This window comes from Bubalus kerabau, chromosome 10, assembly GCF_029407905.1.
Source record: "Bubalus kerabau isolate K-KA32 ecotype Philippines breed swamp buffalo chromosome 10, PCC_UOA_SB_1v2, whole genome shotgun sequence".
Classification (NCBI taxonomy): domain Eukaryota; kingdom Metazoa; phylum Chordata; class Mammalia; order Artiodactyla; family Bovidae; genus Bubalus; species Bubalus kerabau.
In genome coordinates this window covers 70,405,570-70,422,793 of record NC_073633.1, presented here as the reverse complement: position 1 = coordinate 70,422,793, position 17,224 = coordinate 70,405,570, and the positions used below count along the sequence as shown (strand labels likewise).

At 47.5% G+C, this 17,224-nt stretch overlaps 1 protein-coding gene across 5 annotated transcripts; it reads left to right on the top strand.

The window, feature by feature from the left end:
* The first annotated feature begins 979 nt into the window (after positions 1-979).
* On the top strand, positions 980-13,412 carry LOC129620616 (targeting protein for Xklp2-like). 5 transcript variants are annotated; one of them, XR_008698602.1, is made up of 2 exons: positions 980-1,482; positions 12,354-13,412. XR_008698602.1 is itself a non-coding variant. In XM_055536409.1 (2 exons), the coding sequence occupies exons 1-2, from the start codon at positions 1,414-1,416 to the stop codon at positions 12,986-12,988; spliced, it is 765 nt and encodes a 254-aa protein (XP_055392384.1). In that variant the 5' UTR covers positions 1,399-1,413; the 3' UTR covers positions 12,989-13,412. The 5 variants fall into 5 exon arrangements, 2 of the variants coding, with proteins under 2 accessions (XP_055392384.1, XP_055392385.1); XR_008698603.1 differs by having other exon boundaries at positions 980-1,530; XM_055536409.1 differs by having other exon boundaries at positions 1,399-1,543.
* Positions 13,413-17,224: the final 3,812 nt, after the last annotated feature.

Here is a 17,224-nt window from a genome sequence, read left to right as displayed (position 1 = left end):
GGCCCATGAGTCCCACATTGATGGTGTTCTGTGGAATTTCCATGAGACCCCTTTCTGCCCTGTTCTGAGCAAATGACTAGTCCGTGCAATCATCACCCCACAAGCAGGCTGAGAGGCTGAGGCTCCGGGAAGCCAAGTGACCCACCCAGAAGGACAAATGTGTGGCCATGGAGTGGGGTCTGTGCCCGCTCACCACCCAGGATGACTGCCCATTCACAGCATGTTCACTTTTGCCCGCTTCACCTGCTCTGGAGCAGCTCACAGAGCCTGCTCTTAGGGGGACTCATTCACCTTCTTTTACCAGGACTCTTATCTCACAGTCCTGTTTCTGGGATCATCCGGAAGGCTTGTCATTCTGAGGAGGATTCAGTCTCATGTCACCAGGGCCTCTTTCCTGGATCACACTCACCACCGCTCGTCCTCTCCCAGCTCAGAACAGAAAGGCCCCCTTGGGCTCCGAGCCCCATGGCTCTGCCTGGGCGCTCACTCCCCACGGCCTGGTCCTTCCCTCTCACATCCCCTGCAGGGTCGCCAGAAGCTCCCCCTGACCGGGACAGGCTGTCTGCTCTGTCCTGGGGAGGCCTCCATGATGTCAGGTGCAAGAACCAACAGGTGCCTGTGGGGCCTCCCACAAGCAGCACAGCGGCCAGCGCCTACCTCCTGACCTCTTCACTCTGGGTGGGCCCAGGGTGGGCCCTGTGTGTCCTGGTTCTCATCTCATCCCAGTGCTGCCCACGGGGGAATCGCTAAGCTACTCTGCCTGCTGCACAGAGAGGGTACTCGTTCACACACCCCTCCCAGGAGCACAGCGTTCTGGTGGGCAGGTTCCTCCAAGGATATGGGGCTCACCTGGGCAGGTACCCCACAGGGCTCAGCACCCAGGAACTGTGTACAGAGGCCTAGTTGTAGAGCACCCCCAGGGCACCTGTTGGTCAAGTCTGACCCTGAGCCCCCTCAGAGCAGGACCTGAACTAACCTGATCCCTGCTCCTGGACAGGTCAGGGATCCTGGGCTTCACTATGCAGCCTCCCTCCACCGAGTCTTCCAGAGACTGCCACTGTACCCAGGCACTCGGGCATTGTCTCCACACACCACCCCTCCTCTCCCTGACTCCTAGATCCTCTCACTAGGAGGTCTTCTTGAAATTACCTCCCACTCATGGGCCAGATGAAACGATTAGAAAACAAGCCAGAGCTCCAGCCCCATGTCCATCCTGACCCTCAGGACCCACAATCTGTTCCTTGCACCTGGAGGGCACACCAAGGCCCATTTTCTGCAACTGTGAGTCCCTGATGGTGGAGGATTGGCTGACCTGACTCGGCTGGCCAGCCCTTCCCAGGTGTGCCTGGGTTGAGGTCTCTGTAAGTGGGTGTAAAAGTGCCTGCAGCTGTATTCTGCGCCATACTCTGTTGGATGTGTGGATCTGGACTGGCAAGAGGGCCTTGTGGGTTGCTCTTTGTGATCAGGTCTTTTCTAGACCAGGTAAGGAAGAGGTGTGTCACCTGTACCTGCTGTTGGAAGTCTCCCCAGGTGGGTGACGAGGGTGAGTAAGCAAGAGAAAAGGCAGTGGGAGCCAGGACTGGAGGGCTAACTCCTGTAGGGAAACAGAAAGCTTCCAGAAGAGCCCCCTGGGGCAGGACCATCCCGCCTGGCCCGCAAGAGCCAACTTGGCAAGCGTGCTGTCGCTGGGGTGGCTCCAAGCACTTTCCTCCAGCCTGTGAGGTCTTTGTGCGTATTCAGGAATTTTACCTGGGATGGGTGGATGAGGTTCAGGAGCAGCTAGCCTGGGGCTCAGCTAAGGTTTACTTAGCGATGCCTCTTTGTGGTTCCCCAACTTCCCACTGAAGATGCTCCTTCGGGGCGGAGGGTATGGAGGCAGGGTAAGGGGGTGGAGAGGATGGAAGGGCTGCTGGTAGCATGTAAGTCCCCCACCCCTGACCATCTTCAGAATGGATCATCAGTGTAGCAAGTATTTTAACTGGATTTTCACCTGTGTAACTGGTGGGTTCTTAATTAGTAATATGAACAGTGACGTTAAATGTGCTCAGTCAGGACTGAGACACTACACCATGTATACAGGTGTAAGAACCTGAGGAGGCATGTGCAGTCTGTACCCAAGGGATGGGCTTCAGATTTGACCCCTTAACATTCTGGGGTCCGGCCACTGCTTTAGCATTTCTGACAGCCCAGTACTGGCTCCAAGGGTTCTATAATCTGTCTTCCATCCGCCTTTAGTGAGACCCACACTTCTAGGATCCTACAGAGCAGGATCTGTGTGGCTGCTCTGTGGCTTCTCTAACAAATGACCATAAGCTGGGTGGTTTAAACAACAGGAGTTCATCCTCCCCCAGTCCTGCAGATCAGATGTCTGAGATCAAGGTGGTGTGGCCCTCCAGGGACTCCAGGAGGGGGTCCTTCCTGCTTTTTCCAGTTTCTGGGGCTTCAGGGCTTGCAGCCACCTCCCTCCCATCTCAGCCTTATCTTCATGCAGCTTGTCCTCTGTGTCTGTGTCTCCCTTCTTTTAGGAACAAGATGACCTCACCTCAACATCTTTCAATGTATCTTTAAAGACCCTTTTCCCAGATACGGTCTTGTTCACATGTTCTGGGGGGAAACATCTTTTGGGGCCACCATTCAACCCACTGAAAGTGAAAATCCCTTAGTTGTGCCTGACTCTTTGCAACCCCATGGGCTATAGCCTGCCAGATTCCTCTGTCCATGGAATTCTCCAGGCCAGAATACTAGAGTGGGTAACCTTTTCCTTTTCCAGGGGATCTTCCCAACCCAGGGATCAAACCCAGGTCTCCTGCATTGCAGGCAGTTTCTTTACCATCTGAGCCACCAGGGAAGCCCATTATCTGTGTATAAAATCATGCTCATTTTAGGAGATGACCAGGGTCCCATACAGACCAGCACAGACAGCACCCATGTGGGTGGGGGTCTGGGGAGAATGAGGACCATGGAATCACCTGGAAAGGATCAAGGCCTGGCTTCATCAGAAGGTGAGCTCTTCCACCTTGGGGCCCATGAGAACAGTCACTCCATCCTACCCATGGAAAGGGGCCCAGTGTCAAGTCTGGAAATGTCTACCTTGCAAAGCTGGCTCTTCTGGATGTCATCATCAATACCATGATGTAGCCAGTAACTACTGGACTAGGGGTAGAGGAGAAGTAGTGTGGGGACTGGCCGTGGGCTCTGGAGGAGGCGCTGACAGTCACTGGGGGACCAGGAAGTGGGAGCCTGGGAGGCCCCCGTGTTATTGAACCAAACTTGGGTCCACACACCTGAGCTCAATAAAGCCAGTCTACTGACGCCAGGTTGTGGTGAAGGAAAGTGAAGCGATAGTTATGAAAGTACCAATACAAAGAGGACGGGTGGCTTGTGCTCTAAACCCCGAACTCCCTGAAGGGTTTCAGCAAAGCAATTGTACAGGCCACAGGAGGGAGGGGGTCACAGAGCATGTGATCTGCTGGTGCACTGTTCTCTGGTTGGTGAGGTAATAGGTGGCTAATCTCATAAATTCTCAGGCACTGGAAACTCTGGGGGTTACGTGTCCATGCTCGTCAAGTTTACCTCTTCCATGGGTGGGGGGTTTAGCATGTGTAAAACAACTCAGGGAGTATGTATCAGTTACTGTTATCTCCATACTTCAGAGAGGAGCTACAGCAGAGGATACGGGACGGGGTCTGTTCTGGGAAGACCCCATTGGCTCCTGCTCAGTTACATCAGGTGTCCAGGCTCAGCAGTGGGGGAAGATGGGGTTGCCTTCTGGGCGTGGGGAGCAGCAGGATTGCAGTCTTCCAAGGGGCCTGCTAGCCCCCAGGGTGAGATAGGGAGGCAGTGGATAGATATATGTATCTGGCCTGGGAGAGGGGTCCAGGCTGGAAATGTCACTGGAATCATCACTGGGAGGAAGAGGAAAGGCCAGGAAGGGTCATATGGGTCACAGTTGACCCCATGCAGGTGTTGGTGGTCTTTTGGAAGTAACTCAGAACCAGAAGGACTGGCCCTCAGGAACTCAGCTGTATTTTCATGTTCCTTTGTAAAACAGGGTGTCAGAGTTTGAGACACCATCTGGAGACTTCTGAGCCCAGGGCTGCTATGTCTTCATCAAAGGGGATCAGGCCCTGCCCATGTCCCCACTGGGGATGAAGCCCATCAGGGCACTGGGGTCCACAGACTTTGGGGAACCCTCTGCCCTCAGGACTGGTCTCCCTTCTTCCAACCAGCTGCTGGTCCTTATTCCACCCCCAAAGCCTGAGGAGTAGTCTAGTGTATAGAAGGACCACTCAGTCTTCATGTTCCTGTTGCTGGACATTTTGGTGGACTCTATGTCTTGCTATTTTAATAGTGCTTCCCTGAAAACAGGGGTGCACGCATCATTTCATATTGTGATATTGTCCAGATCTGAGCCCAGAAGTGGGGTTGCTGGATCCCATGGCCCCTCTGTTCACTTTTTTCAGAAACCTCCATGCTGTTTTCCATCATGGCTGCACCCTTGTGCATCCCCACTCAGAGTGTAGGAGGATTCCATTTTCTCTACGTCCTCTGCAGCATTTATTCTTTGGAGATCTTTCTGATGATGGCCATTCTGACCTGTGGGAGGGGATTCCTCACTGTAGATTTGATTAGCATTGATTTAATAATCAGCAGGTCTTCCCTGGTATGGCTCAGCAGTAAAAAGTCTGCCTGCAGTGCAGGAGATGTGAGTGATGCAGGTTCGATCCCTGAGTCGGGAAGATCCCCTGGAGAAGGAAATGGCAACCCATTCCAGTATTCTTTCCTGGAAAACTCCAAGGACAGAGGAGACTAGCAGGCTATAGTCCATGGGGTTGCAAAGAGTTGGACATGACTGAGCAACCTAGCACAGTAATGAGTGAGGGGGGATGTCTTTCCAGGTACTTGATTCATGTATACCTAGACATATATATGTTCTTTTTCTGGTTCTCTTCCCATTTAAGTTATTACAGAGTATTGAGGAGGGTTCCTTGTGCTATGCAGTGAGTCCTTGTGGATGATTTTTATAAAGAATAGTGCGTTTGTTAGTCTGAGCCAGCTCATTTCTCCCTGCCCTCCTCTGTTCCTCCTTGGGAACCAAAAGTTTCTTCTTAGGAACCATAAGTCCATGAGGCCGTTTCTCTTTGGTAAAGAAGTTTGTCTGTCTCCATTTTTAGCTTCCACCTAGAAATAATACCATATAATTCTTGTCTTGCCCTGTCTCCCCTACTTCACTTAGAATGATCACCTCTGCTTTCCTTCCTGTGGCTGGAAATGTCATTGTCTGATCCTTTTTAATGGCTGAACAATGGTGTATTACGTCTAGGTTCCCTATCTTCTTTATCCGTTCATCTGTGTTCTGCACTTAGATTGCTGCCGTGTCTTGTTTATGGTACCTAGTGCAGCTGTGATCATAGGGCTGCAGGCGTCTTTTCAAATACTGGTTTTCTCCATATCTACACCCAGGTGTGGGACTTCTGGATCATATGGTACGTCTGTGTTTAGTTTTTTAAAAGAAACTTCATACTCTTTGCCTCCTAATGGATGTACCGATTTACATTCCCACCAAGAGTTCAGGGGAGTTCCCTTTTCTCTGCATCCTCTGCAACATGAATTGTTGGAGAGTCTCTGAGATAGCCATTCTGACTGGTGTGAGGTGATAGCTCATTGGACTTTTGATTTGCCTTCCTCTAACTGAAGGAGGAAACAGAACAGGCTCCATCTTGAAAGCAGGACTCCATCTTGGGCTGGACTGTGGACTTTGAGCTATATGCCCAGTATCTATGGAAACGACATACCAACTGGAAAACCAGAGCCCCCGGATGGTAGAGCCCCAGGGCTTGTACCTAGACTCTCCATAGCCTAAAAGAATACCCTAATTATCTGTGTAACCAAATAGAATCATAAATTCTATTATGCTTATTGGGGTATGACCACAGGCCTAATGATAATTGTCCACTATTAACTACCTAGGCTTAAGGCATACAAATCATGGGTTTACTTTGATTGTATCTTTCTTTTCCTTTGTTCAGACTAGTTTCAGAGAATTTGGGGAGGTGGGTTTGAGCATGTACACTTAAAGGTTTTCACAAAAACTGGTCGGAGTCCTTGGCTAAGAGGAGACTCTGCCTTGGGCCGGCCAGTGTAATAAACTGCACTCCACTATCTGCATTGTCCTTCCGAGTGAGTTTGTTTCCTGGAACACGTGGCTACAACATAACCATTAGTGATACTGAGCATCTTTTCAAGTACTTAATGGCCATGTGTATGTCTTCTTCATGAACTGTCCATTGAGATCTTTGGCCCATTTCCTATTGGGTATTTTTGTTTTATTTTTGCTATTGAGCTGCTCGAACTGTCTGTGTTTTGGATATGAATTCTTTGTGGGAGTCTTTGCTTTGAAATATTTTTTCCTATTCTGAAAGTTGTCTTTTTCTTTCATTTAGGGTTTCCTTTGTTGTGAAAATGCTGCTAAGGTTAATTACATCCCTTTGGCCTATTTTAATTTTATTTTTTGTTACTCCAAGATATGGATCCAAAAAGAACTTGCTGTGATTTACAACAAAGCATTTTCTGCCTATATTTTCCTTAAGGGTTTTAGAGTGTCCATCCTTACATTGAGATCTTTAAATTATTCAGAGTTTATATTTGTGTATGATGTTAGGGGGTGAGAAATGGACTGTTTCCTGCTGTGTCAGTAAAAAAGGATATCATAGTCATCAGCAATTGCTGACCTCCAGTGTGAGCCAGTGAGCCCTCAGGGAACTCAGGAAGGAGAATATCTGCTCTCTTAGCAGCACTAAAGAGCCTCTTGATGAAAGTGAAAGAGGAGAGTGAAAAAGTTGGCTTAAAACTCAACATTCAGAAAACTAAGATCATTGTTTCCAGTCCCATCACTCCATCGCAAATAGATAGGGAAACAACAGAAATAGTGACAGACTTTATTTTTGGGGGCTCCAGAATCACTGCAGATGGTGATTGCAGCCATGAAATTAAAAGACGCTTGCTCCTTGGAAGAAAAGCTATGCCCAACCCAGACAGCATATTGAAAAGCAGAGACATTACTTTGCCAACAAAGGTCTGCCTAGTCAAGGCTATGGTTTTTCCAGTAGTCATGCATGGATGTGAGAGTTGGACTATAAAGAAAGCTGAGTGCCGAAGAATTGATGCTTTTGAACTGTGGTGCTGGAGAAGACTCTGAGATCTCCTTGGACTGCAAGGAGATCAAACCTGTCCATCCTAAAGGAAATTAGTCCTGAATATTCATTGGAAGGACTGATGCTGAAGCTGAAGCTCCAATACTTTGGCCACCTGATACAAAGAACTGTCTCATTAGAAAAGACCCTGATGTTGGGAAAGGTTGAAGGTGGGAGGAGAAGGGGATGACAGAGGATGAGATGGCTGGAAGGCATCACCAACTTGACGGACAGGAGTTTGAGTAAGCTCGGGGAGTTGGTGATGGACAGGGAAGACTGGCCTGCTGCAGTCCATGGGGTCACAAAGAAACACTACTGAGTGACTGAACTGAGCAGCCATCAGACTGCAGACACTCCCTACAGTAAGCTCTGAGGAAAGGAGGCTCAAGATGTGAAGACAGAATGCTGGCCCCAGATAGGTGAGGTGCATATGAAAGGAATGATTTCAGTGAGCCAGGACTCTAGCATCTTCCTTTACACAGAAAAGCACTGAATTCCTTGACTCAGGATTTCTGGTTTTCTTTAACAATAACCTTTTGATATTCAGACTACCTGCCCTTTGTTACAAAGTTCTTTGTAACCTGGCTCCTCCCTTCACCTCCTGGGAGCAGTTCTCTCAGGGTTAGTTGAGATGGTGTCTCCTGGGCTTGAAGTCCTAAAAATTCCCACCAAATAAAACATAGCTCTCAACTTTTAGGTTGTGAGTATTTTTTAAAGTCGACAGGAATATTGTAATTTTGTTCCCATTTTCATTGTTTAAGGAACCTCCATACCGTCTCCATGGGCTTCCCAGGTGGCACTAGTGGTAAAGAATCCACCTGCCAACACAGGAAACATAAGAGACTCGGGTTCAGTCCCTGGGTGGGGAAGATCCCCTGGAGGAGGGCATGGCAGCCCACTCCAGTGTTCTTGCCTGGAGAATCCCATGGACAGAGGAGCCTGGCAGGCTACAGCCCACAGGGTCGAGAAAAGTCGGACACGACTGAAGTGACTCAGCACGCACACACACTGTCTCCATAGGGGCTGTTCCCAATCGACTTTCCAGCATCGATGGAGGAGGGTTCTCATTTCTCCATGCCTTCTCAGCCCTGGTTCTTTGTAGAGTGTTTGACAATGGCCATTCTGACCGGTGTAAGGTGATCAGATCAGACCAGATCAATCGCTCAGTCGTGTCCGACTCTTTGCGACCCCATGAACCGCAGCACGCCAGGCCTAAGGTGATACCTCATTGTAATTTTGATTTGGATTTCTCTGTTATTTAGCAAGGTTGACAACATTTCCTATGATTTTTTTTTTAAAGAGTATGAGTGAAACATCTTGCAGTTGACTCTTGAACGTCTGCCCTGTGTTTTGACGAAAACTCCTAGAACATTCCTTGAAGGCTGGTGTTGTTTACTCACCACGGACCTTCTGAATATTAAGTGCCCATAAGCGCAGTTCAGTTCAGATCAGCAGATTTTGAGGTTGTTGTTATGGAAAATGACCACAAGGTGGCAGCATTTTTTCATGCCCCTTTCTTTTTCTTTTTCTTTCTATGCAATTTCGTTTTGATCTTATATTGGAATAGAGTTGATTTCCAAAGTTGTGTTTGTATAAGGTGTACAGGTGTTGTAGAAGCCATACTCGAGAAACCAAGCACCACACTGGGAGAGTTGGAGAACTCAGGTTTATTACGCTGGCGGGCCCAGAGGAGTTAACACTCCAAGCTCTGAGCCCCAGAACAAAGCGGGGGCGAGGGTGGGGAGGGTGTTACAGAGTTTTTATACACGAACATGTGGTGACCCAAGGACGAAAGAGCAGATAACCAAGGAGGGTCTTGGAATGCAGGAATGGAAAAACTAGACGCTTATCGTCCTTCCCTCCCCCATGTTGTAACTGTATTAATGGAACAGTATAACCTGTCTCCCCTCCTACCCCATAGGGAGGAGGTATTTGCCTTACTCTTCCCTCCACCCAGTATACGTGCCTCATCCAATCAGCAAATGACCCGCAAGATCCCTATCCCACCCCTTGTACCCTGGGTATAAAAGTAGACTAAGGACCCACCCCCCCCCCCCCCCCCCATTCAATGTTGGTTATCCCTTGAGCTGGCCCACTGTTCTAACAACATCTCCCACTCTAATAAACTTTATTTCCCTCTCATTCTGTCTCATGTCTGGAAATTCTTTTCCAACCTGAGCCTGGACCACGACATTTTTGGTGGCCCATACGGGGACCTTGGGATCTCTTCCCCCCTCCTCCTCACTTCTCCTTTTTCATACGGACCCTCTGCGAACAGGCAAGTGCTGTGGAAGCAACTGAGGAACTCTGGCCGGGGTTACCCTCTGGTGTGTCCTAAAGGCCCCACTGCTCACTGCGCCCCAGTAGCTGCCGCCCGAGTGGGTGAGGGTCTCTCCTATGTCTTCTTTCCAACTGAGCACTAGGCCGACCAACATTGTGTGGGCACAGGTCAGGCACTTAAAAGCCATTAGGGCACCTGCCACATGAAGACTCCCGTGTGAGGATAAGGGGGACACGGAACGGATCAGGCCACAAGGGCATCTGCCCCCAGCAAGACAACTGCCGTGCACTGTGTCAGGCACATAGTGGTTGAAGCAAAGCAGAGACCATTGTCCCCTGGCGGTGGCCTCCCCGATAGGATTGTAAGGCGTATTCCTCAGCCTTCTTCCCTGTCATTTTCACTTCTTTCCCTTTCTATTCGGATTGATTTATGAGAGCCTAGGTATTGCCTCTGAGCCATCCCAAGAGTGCCTTCCACGTTTCAGGGAATCGCCAAATGATGAGTCACCCGGTTGCTCCCAGGAATCTGTCTTTCTCTGCCCAGGTCACGTGGTGTCTTAGCTCTGTCTTTCTCTGCCTGCGTCATGTGACCGCACGGTTCTCAGTGGTCACCTCTCACTGTCAGCTGTGACTGTTGGGACAGTGGACCATTTTTGTGCCATTAGTCACGCAGAGAGATCACTGGAACAAAAGGGACACCTCTCTGTCAGCAGGTGACTCTCAGGACACCCATTCCACGGCAGGTAGGCTGAGTGGGTTCTGGTATGTCCCAGGAGCCTCTCTTAGACTCACCCCTTGGCTATATTCTCAGAAACTGGAAAATTTTGACCCTGCGAAAGGCCTGGTCCCAATACAACCTGGGGCTGCTGCTGCTGCTAAGTCGCTTCAGTCGTGTCCGACTCTGTGCGACCCCATAGACGGCAGCCCACCAGGCTCCCCCATCCCTGGGATTCTCCAGTCAAGAACACTGGAATGGGTTGCCATTTCCTTCTCCAATGCATGAAAGTGAAAAGTGAAAGTGAAGTCGCTCAGTCACGTCCGACTCTTAGCGACCCCACGGACTGCAGCCCACCAGGCTCCTCCATCCATGGGATTTTCCAGGCAAGAGTACTGGAGTGGGGTGCCATTGCCTTTTCTGGGGTATATTGGGCTCTACCTAATGAAAGTTCTTGACTTGCAGTTCTTACTTATGACCTTACTAATAACTGATAGCTATATTATTTTCTGTGTAACTTGTTTCAGAAGATTGTTTCTTATGTTACTAAATGTGTGACTGAGCCTGTGATAAAATGCTGATATGCAGTTCCATATGAGATCAATGATTGCAATAATGTAACTCTAGATATGAGAAGAACCAACGAGAGAGGATATTTTCCTGGACCAAGAAGCTAGTAAGACAAGTATGGTCCAGAGACGTTTGCCACTTGCAAGGCCAGGTCTAGTAATAGCACACTGAGTGGCCTGATTTGACCTGGGAATGAACCTTCCCAGCTCCACAGGAGAAAATGGCCATGAAATGCCCCCAAAGCATGGTCAAATATGTGGCTATGAAGGGACTCGGCTGACTGGAAGTTGGCACTTGCCAGCTGCCTCTACGAAAATTACATCATGACCACTGCAAACTGCTGACCTTCAACACCCCCTTGAAAGGAGTTCAGGGGGCAGATCAGAAATAAGGCACTTTGTGCTCTGGGAAAAACCCAGAAGAACCGGCCTTCAGATAGTCAGATGTCTTCAGGTAAAGATTTTATGAGCCCAAATTCTTGCATCTTCTCATACCTAGAGAAACACTAATGTCACAAACCAATGTCTAGTCCTGATTCTCCTGGCTAGCTCCTCAGCAGCTTTTCTACTTCTATTAATCTTTGGGCCATGTCCCTTTAACTTTCTTGGTAAGTTTGTTTCTTCTAGAATACAACAAATCTCCAAGTGATAGTTTGACAAGAATTTTCCCTGACCAACAAACACCTAGACAATGCTGAAACAAGTCATCTTATCATTCCATGGACTCATCTCCCTCTGTAAACACACCCTGACAGAGAGCAGGCAAAGGGAACCCAGAGCCCCATGATGCTCCTCTACAGCCTGACGAAGCCTGTATGGTCATTACCCCCTTTCCCCTGAGACTGGGTTCCCAAATGCCTGAGAAGGGAAATAGGTAGACAGTTAGATATGAGCAGGGTATCAAAAGGGGCCAAAGAATTGGCCCTAAAAATAAAAAGAGAGAAGAATGTGATGACCCAAGAATGAAAGAGCAGATAACCAAGGAGAGTCTTGGAATGCAGGAATGGAAAACCAGACCCTTATCGTCCTTCCCTCCCCCATGTTGTAACTATTAATGGAACAGTATAACCTGTCTCCCCTCCTACCCCATAGGGAGAAAGTGTTTGCCTTACTCTTCCCCCCACCCAGTATACGTGCCTCATCCAATCAGCAAATGACCCGCAAGACCCCTATCCCACCCCTTGTACCCTGGGTATAAGAGTGGACTAAGGACCCCCATTCAATGTCGGTTCTCCCTTGAGCTGGCCCACTGTTCTAACAACGTCTCCCACTCTAATAAACTTTATTTCCCTCTCATTCTGTCTCATGTCTGGAAATTCTTTTCCAATCTGCGCCCAGACCACAATAGGACAGGCATGATTAAGCAGGTTTGTGGGTTTGCAGGGGCTAAGAGGATTGCAAAGAGCAGGACAAGGGTGAGTGAGATAAGCTCCAGTTCCTAGTATTGTGAGTCCCCACCTTCTGAGACCTACATGATCTAGACTTTGCAAGGGGCAAGCTGAGTTACAGAGGCAGGAGGAGGTTAAAATTTTAACTTTTCCTCCTCACAGGAACTTAATTCAATCCATGCATAAATGCATATCTTTTCTTTTTCAGGTTCTTCTTCCCATATACAGAAGATCCTAAAAAGTACTGAGAAGCAAGAGTCAGAGAAGAGAATAAAAATGTGGCAAGAGGTGGTGGAAGTGTTGGAAACAAATGCAAAATCCAAGAAATGTAATCCTGTAGAAGCAGGGCTCTGCAAATTTAAAGCACAGAAACTGGATTCTGGAATTCTTTATAGTGGGTGCATTTTCCCTAAGAAACTGCCAGAGAAGCCACCCACTGTGCCTATTGGCTTTGATTTTGAAATGGAGAAAAGAATCAAACAGCGAGAAAAAGCAGAGAGGGTATTGGAGGATAAACACTTTAATGCGAAGCCTTGCCCTTATCCTACCCTGTTAGGTGTTGTGGGTTTTCCCAATAAGAAAGAAATTCCACTTACCATCCCCAGGACACCTGCCTTTGTTCAGAAGAAGAGAACCCCAAAACCCACCCAAGAGGGTGAGGATGAGGAGCAGCCAATGGTGATCAGAGCTCAACAATTGCCCCATTATGGAGTACCTTTTAAGCCCAAAATCCCTGTGAGGAGAACTGTGGAAATACGCCCTTTCTCTTTTGATTCAAAAAGTCACTTACAGAAAGAGAAGAAAATAAAACAGCTGCAGAAAGGGGAGGTGCCCAAGTTCTAGGCGGTTCCTTTGCCTCATTTTACCACCATTAACCTGCAAGAGAAGAAGATGAAGAACACAACTCAGGTTGAACCTTCTGCTTGGAGCCTGGCAGAAGAGGTGCCTGAAGGCACAGACTTGGGTTCTCCCTGTGCCCCAGTGACAAAGAAGGCTCCTCCTGGTGTGATGGAAAGAGCAGCTCTGGTTCCTGGATGGTGTCTGCAGCCAAGACTAGCGGTGGAGTTGACTGGAGACCTTGGGTGGTACCCACAGAGTCAAGGGCTGCTCACATACAGTAATTTGTGTTGCTTCCAGCCTCCTCCTCTTTTATAAATCAGAATATATAGTGATTTAATTTGTAATTTATTCACTTAAAGTGTAATTTTTACTGCTTTTATCCTTCACTTTTTATATTTAAATTAAAAAATAAAGATACTTGATTCAATTTATAGTTTATGTCTGATTCTTTCCTCTTCTCTGTGCAAACTGAATTTGGAGTTAAGGAGCCCTTTGCTGTGAGGAGGGAGCCTTGTTAACCATCTGATGAGGAAGAGACATGACTGATGTGTCCCTCGCAGAGGCTGTCTGCCGGCTTCAGGCAGAGCTGCTGTTCAGGCACCTTCTTCCCTTCTTGGTGCTGACAATGAGGGAATGCTGAGCAGGACGTGTTTTAAGTCCTCCTGTGAGCTGGGCTGGAATCAATATGTTTGTCTTACTAAAAATTAGAAAAGGCAGTTTCATACTCCTCTCAACAGTGATTCTTAGCATTTACATGCCATCAGCAGCACCGAAAGCATTCTCTTTCCTCCATGTCTCTCCACCGTTTACCTTTGTAGACTGAGGATGGCCTTTCAAACAGGTGCATGGTTACCTCGCTGTGGTTTTGATTTGCACGTCTCTAACAATTCCTGAGGTGCAGCACATTTTCATGGGCTTTGATTTTAACTAGTGTGTGTGGAACTGACTGTGGAAGTTTTCTTCTTTGCAGTCTGCCCAGTTTTTCTTTATTTTTCAATTAGTTACCCATGGAAATTTTTAAAGTTCCAGTATCATTTAGAGCCCAGCAGTCCTTGTGAATATGAAGTGTTCTTAAGTGTTGCAGTGAATTAAGAAATAGTTTTCTTTTTTCTTTTGCCTTTTGAGTCCTTCTCTACTTTAACTGTTCCTGATCTACATTCTGCATTGACAACTAAGTTTCTTTCTTTTAGAAGACTAGCCTGTTATGTAAACTGTATCCTGCACCTGCGTGTGTGTGTGTGTGTGTGTGTGTGTGTGTGTTTTATTTGCTCAGTTGTGTCTGACTCTTTTCCATCCCATGGACAGTAGCTTGCCAGGCTCCTCTGTCCATGGAATTCTCCAGGCAAGAATAGTGGAGTGGGTAGCCATTCCCTTCTCCAGGGATATCCTGCACCTATCACCCTCTAACTCTGGATGAGCCATACTTTGCATCTATTATCTTTTAATTTTATGCTAGTCACATCATGATACTTAACTTTATGGTACTCTTTCTGAAAATCTCCCCTTATAATTTGTTTTTCCCTCTTTTTGTATTACAGAAAGAAAGCTGCAGTGCAATCCACAAAAGACAATGGACCCAACTCCTGGGACTGTCTGCTATACCCAAGTTACTGGGTTCTCTGACGCCAGCTTATTGACTGCTTTGAAACAATGCAGAAAGAAAGAATACAGGATCCTTATGTTTTTGCTCTTTATCTCCAACCTCTGACTATGAGCCCCAACTATGCGATCCCCTTGATTCCCCATGGCGGGGGTGGGGGGAAGACGCAGTTCTTGAGGCACAAGCCTACTGTGTTCTCTCCTCTGCCTGCTTGGGGATTAAAGCCATCTTTCTATTTTCTTCAAAAAAACATTTATTTCTACAAATGTATAAGGTTCCTATATTCTTGTTCCTTTTTGCATTGTTTCAAAACAGTCAGTAGGTTAATCTTCTGAAAAGAAGGAAACTTAGTTCTCAGTGCAGACTGTAGACCAGGAACAGCTAAAGTAGAGGAGGAATCAAAAGGCCAAAGAGAAAAAACTTTTTCTTATTTCACTGCAGCACAAGCAATAGCTTTGAAGTTTCTGTTGTGAGAAATGGCCACAAGGAGACAGGATTTCTTCATGGCCTACTCCTGTTACTACAGTAACCAGAGCCTTAGGCTTACTCCTAGTTGGTGTTTCTTCTGGGACATGCCCGAAGCCTGTGTCTCATTAATCCTTTTTTTTTTTAACTTAATGTTTACTTCTTTTGGAGGATAGCTGACTTACAATGCTGTGTTTGTCAGTGTAGAGATTCTTCATCAGTTATCCCCATACACATATTGATTCATCTTTGCTTTTTTCATATACACATTATTATAGAATGTGTAGTACACCACCCTTTGTAAAGTAGGTCTGTGTTGATTCTATATTCTGTATGTATTTATGAGTATAAATGAATCCCAGCCTCCTAATTTATTCTTTCCACCCACCACTCCCCTTCAGTAACCATGTTTGTTTCCTAAGACTGTGCGTGTATTTCACTCTATAAAATAGCTCACTGGTATCAGTTTCTCCTTCTGAAGTATTCACTTACTATGAGTGTTCTAGATTAACCTATGATTGTTCTAGAGTCCCCCTGCAAGTGGCATTATTTTTGTTCCATTTCCTGGTGTGGGTGAAGTGTGGAGCCCAGTGATGGTTTCTTCTTCAAGAAAGGTACATCTCAGTTCCCACATGCAGGTGCGCCCCTGTCTAGCGATGAGACCCCAGGTGTGTGACCTGTGCCTCCTGGGAACGTGGCCCTAAGCTACTTTGAATCTGACCAAGTTCTGTCTGCATGGTAGATTCAGACTCCTGCAAGTCCTGTCTACACTGATTATGTTTAGATGATTATGTGTTTCTACAATGAAAACATTTACACCTGACTGGGTCCTCTGTGCAGTAGCACATGGAGACCTGGGTAGAGACCCGGCCTGGCCTCTGTCCTGGAAAACTCCGTGCCTGCATCTGAATGTCAGTGTTCAGATGTCTGGGATCTGGAGCTGAGGTGGGTTTCTCTGGGTAACTGTGCTCTTCTCTGAGTGGAGTTCCATGGCCCTTCCAGGGGTCAGTTCTGAGGTGGGGCTCTTAGCCTTTCCTTCTGACGAGTTCACCTTCCCTGGGGCTCATCAAGACACCTCAGGCAGGCTACCTGGTTGTTGTTCAGTCTCTAAGTCTGTCCAACTCTTTGTGACCCCATGGACTGTGGCACGTCAGGCTTCCCTGGCCTCCACTATCTCCTGGTGTTTGCTCAAATTCATGTCTGTTGAGTCGGTGATGCCATCAGCCATCTCATCCTCTCTTGTCCCCTTCTCCTCCTGCCTTCAATCTTTCCCAGCATCAGGGCCTTTTCCAATGAGTCAGCTTTTCCCATAAGGTGGCCAAAGTATTGGAGTTTCAGCTTCAGCATCAGTCCTTCCAATGAATATTCACAGTTGATTACCTTTAGGGTTGACTGGTTTGATCTCCTTGCTGTCCAAGGTCTCTCAAGAGTCTTCTCCAGCACTACAGTTTGAAAGCATCAATTCTTCTGTGCTCAGACTTCTTTATGGTCCAATTCTCACATCCATACATGACTACTGGAAAAATCATAGCTTTGACTATATGGACCTGGCTTGTTTACCCACTGGGGGCCCACCCACCACAGCCATGGTGTCCTGACCAAGAGAATGTGTGACCCCAGGTGGGCGGGAGGGCGGGTGGTCTGGGGACTGTGTGAGTCTCACCCCGTCTGTGTGGATCAGAATCATGTGCAGAGGGAGACCATATACTCAAAGTTAAGAAAAAGGGAAGAATACGTGTGAACTTCACTTGACTTGTGTTTAGGAATTAATGCTTTACAATATCATTTTATATAGGCCTGTGCCTATTCCCTCTTTACCCCTGCAAGGTTCCCCATCCCTGGGGCTCCTGGAGACTCCTCAGGTGAGCTACCTGGTAATTATTCCAATTCACCAGCATGAGAATGGCAAGAAGGGAACAGGTTTACCTGGGCAATAGATTGCAGGGCACATGGATCAGGCAAAAAGCCAAAAGGTAGCAATTTGCTGCTGTGATCTCGTTCCAGTAGACCGTCCATACTCAGCAGAGACCAGACCTGACCCTCATCTTCCAGCCCAGTGTCTGGTGTGTTTTCGCAGCACCTCAGCGGGACAACAAAAGACTGAAACTGCAAACACCAAGGTAGTGTGTTCAACATTATCATGACAGCTGTAAAAGCAGTTAATATCACATAGA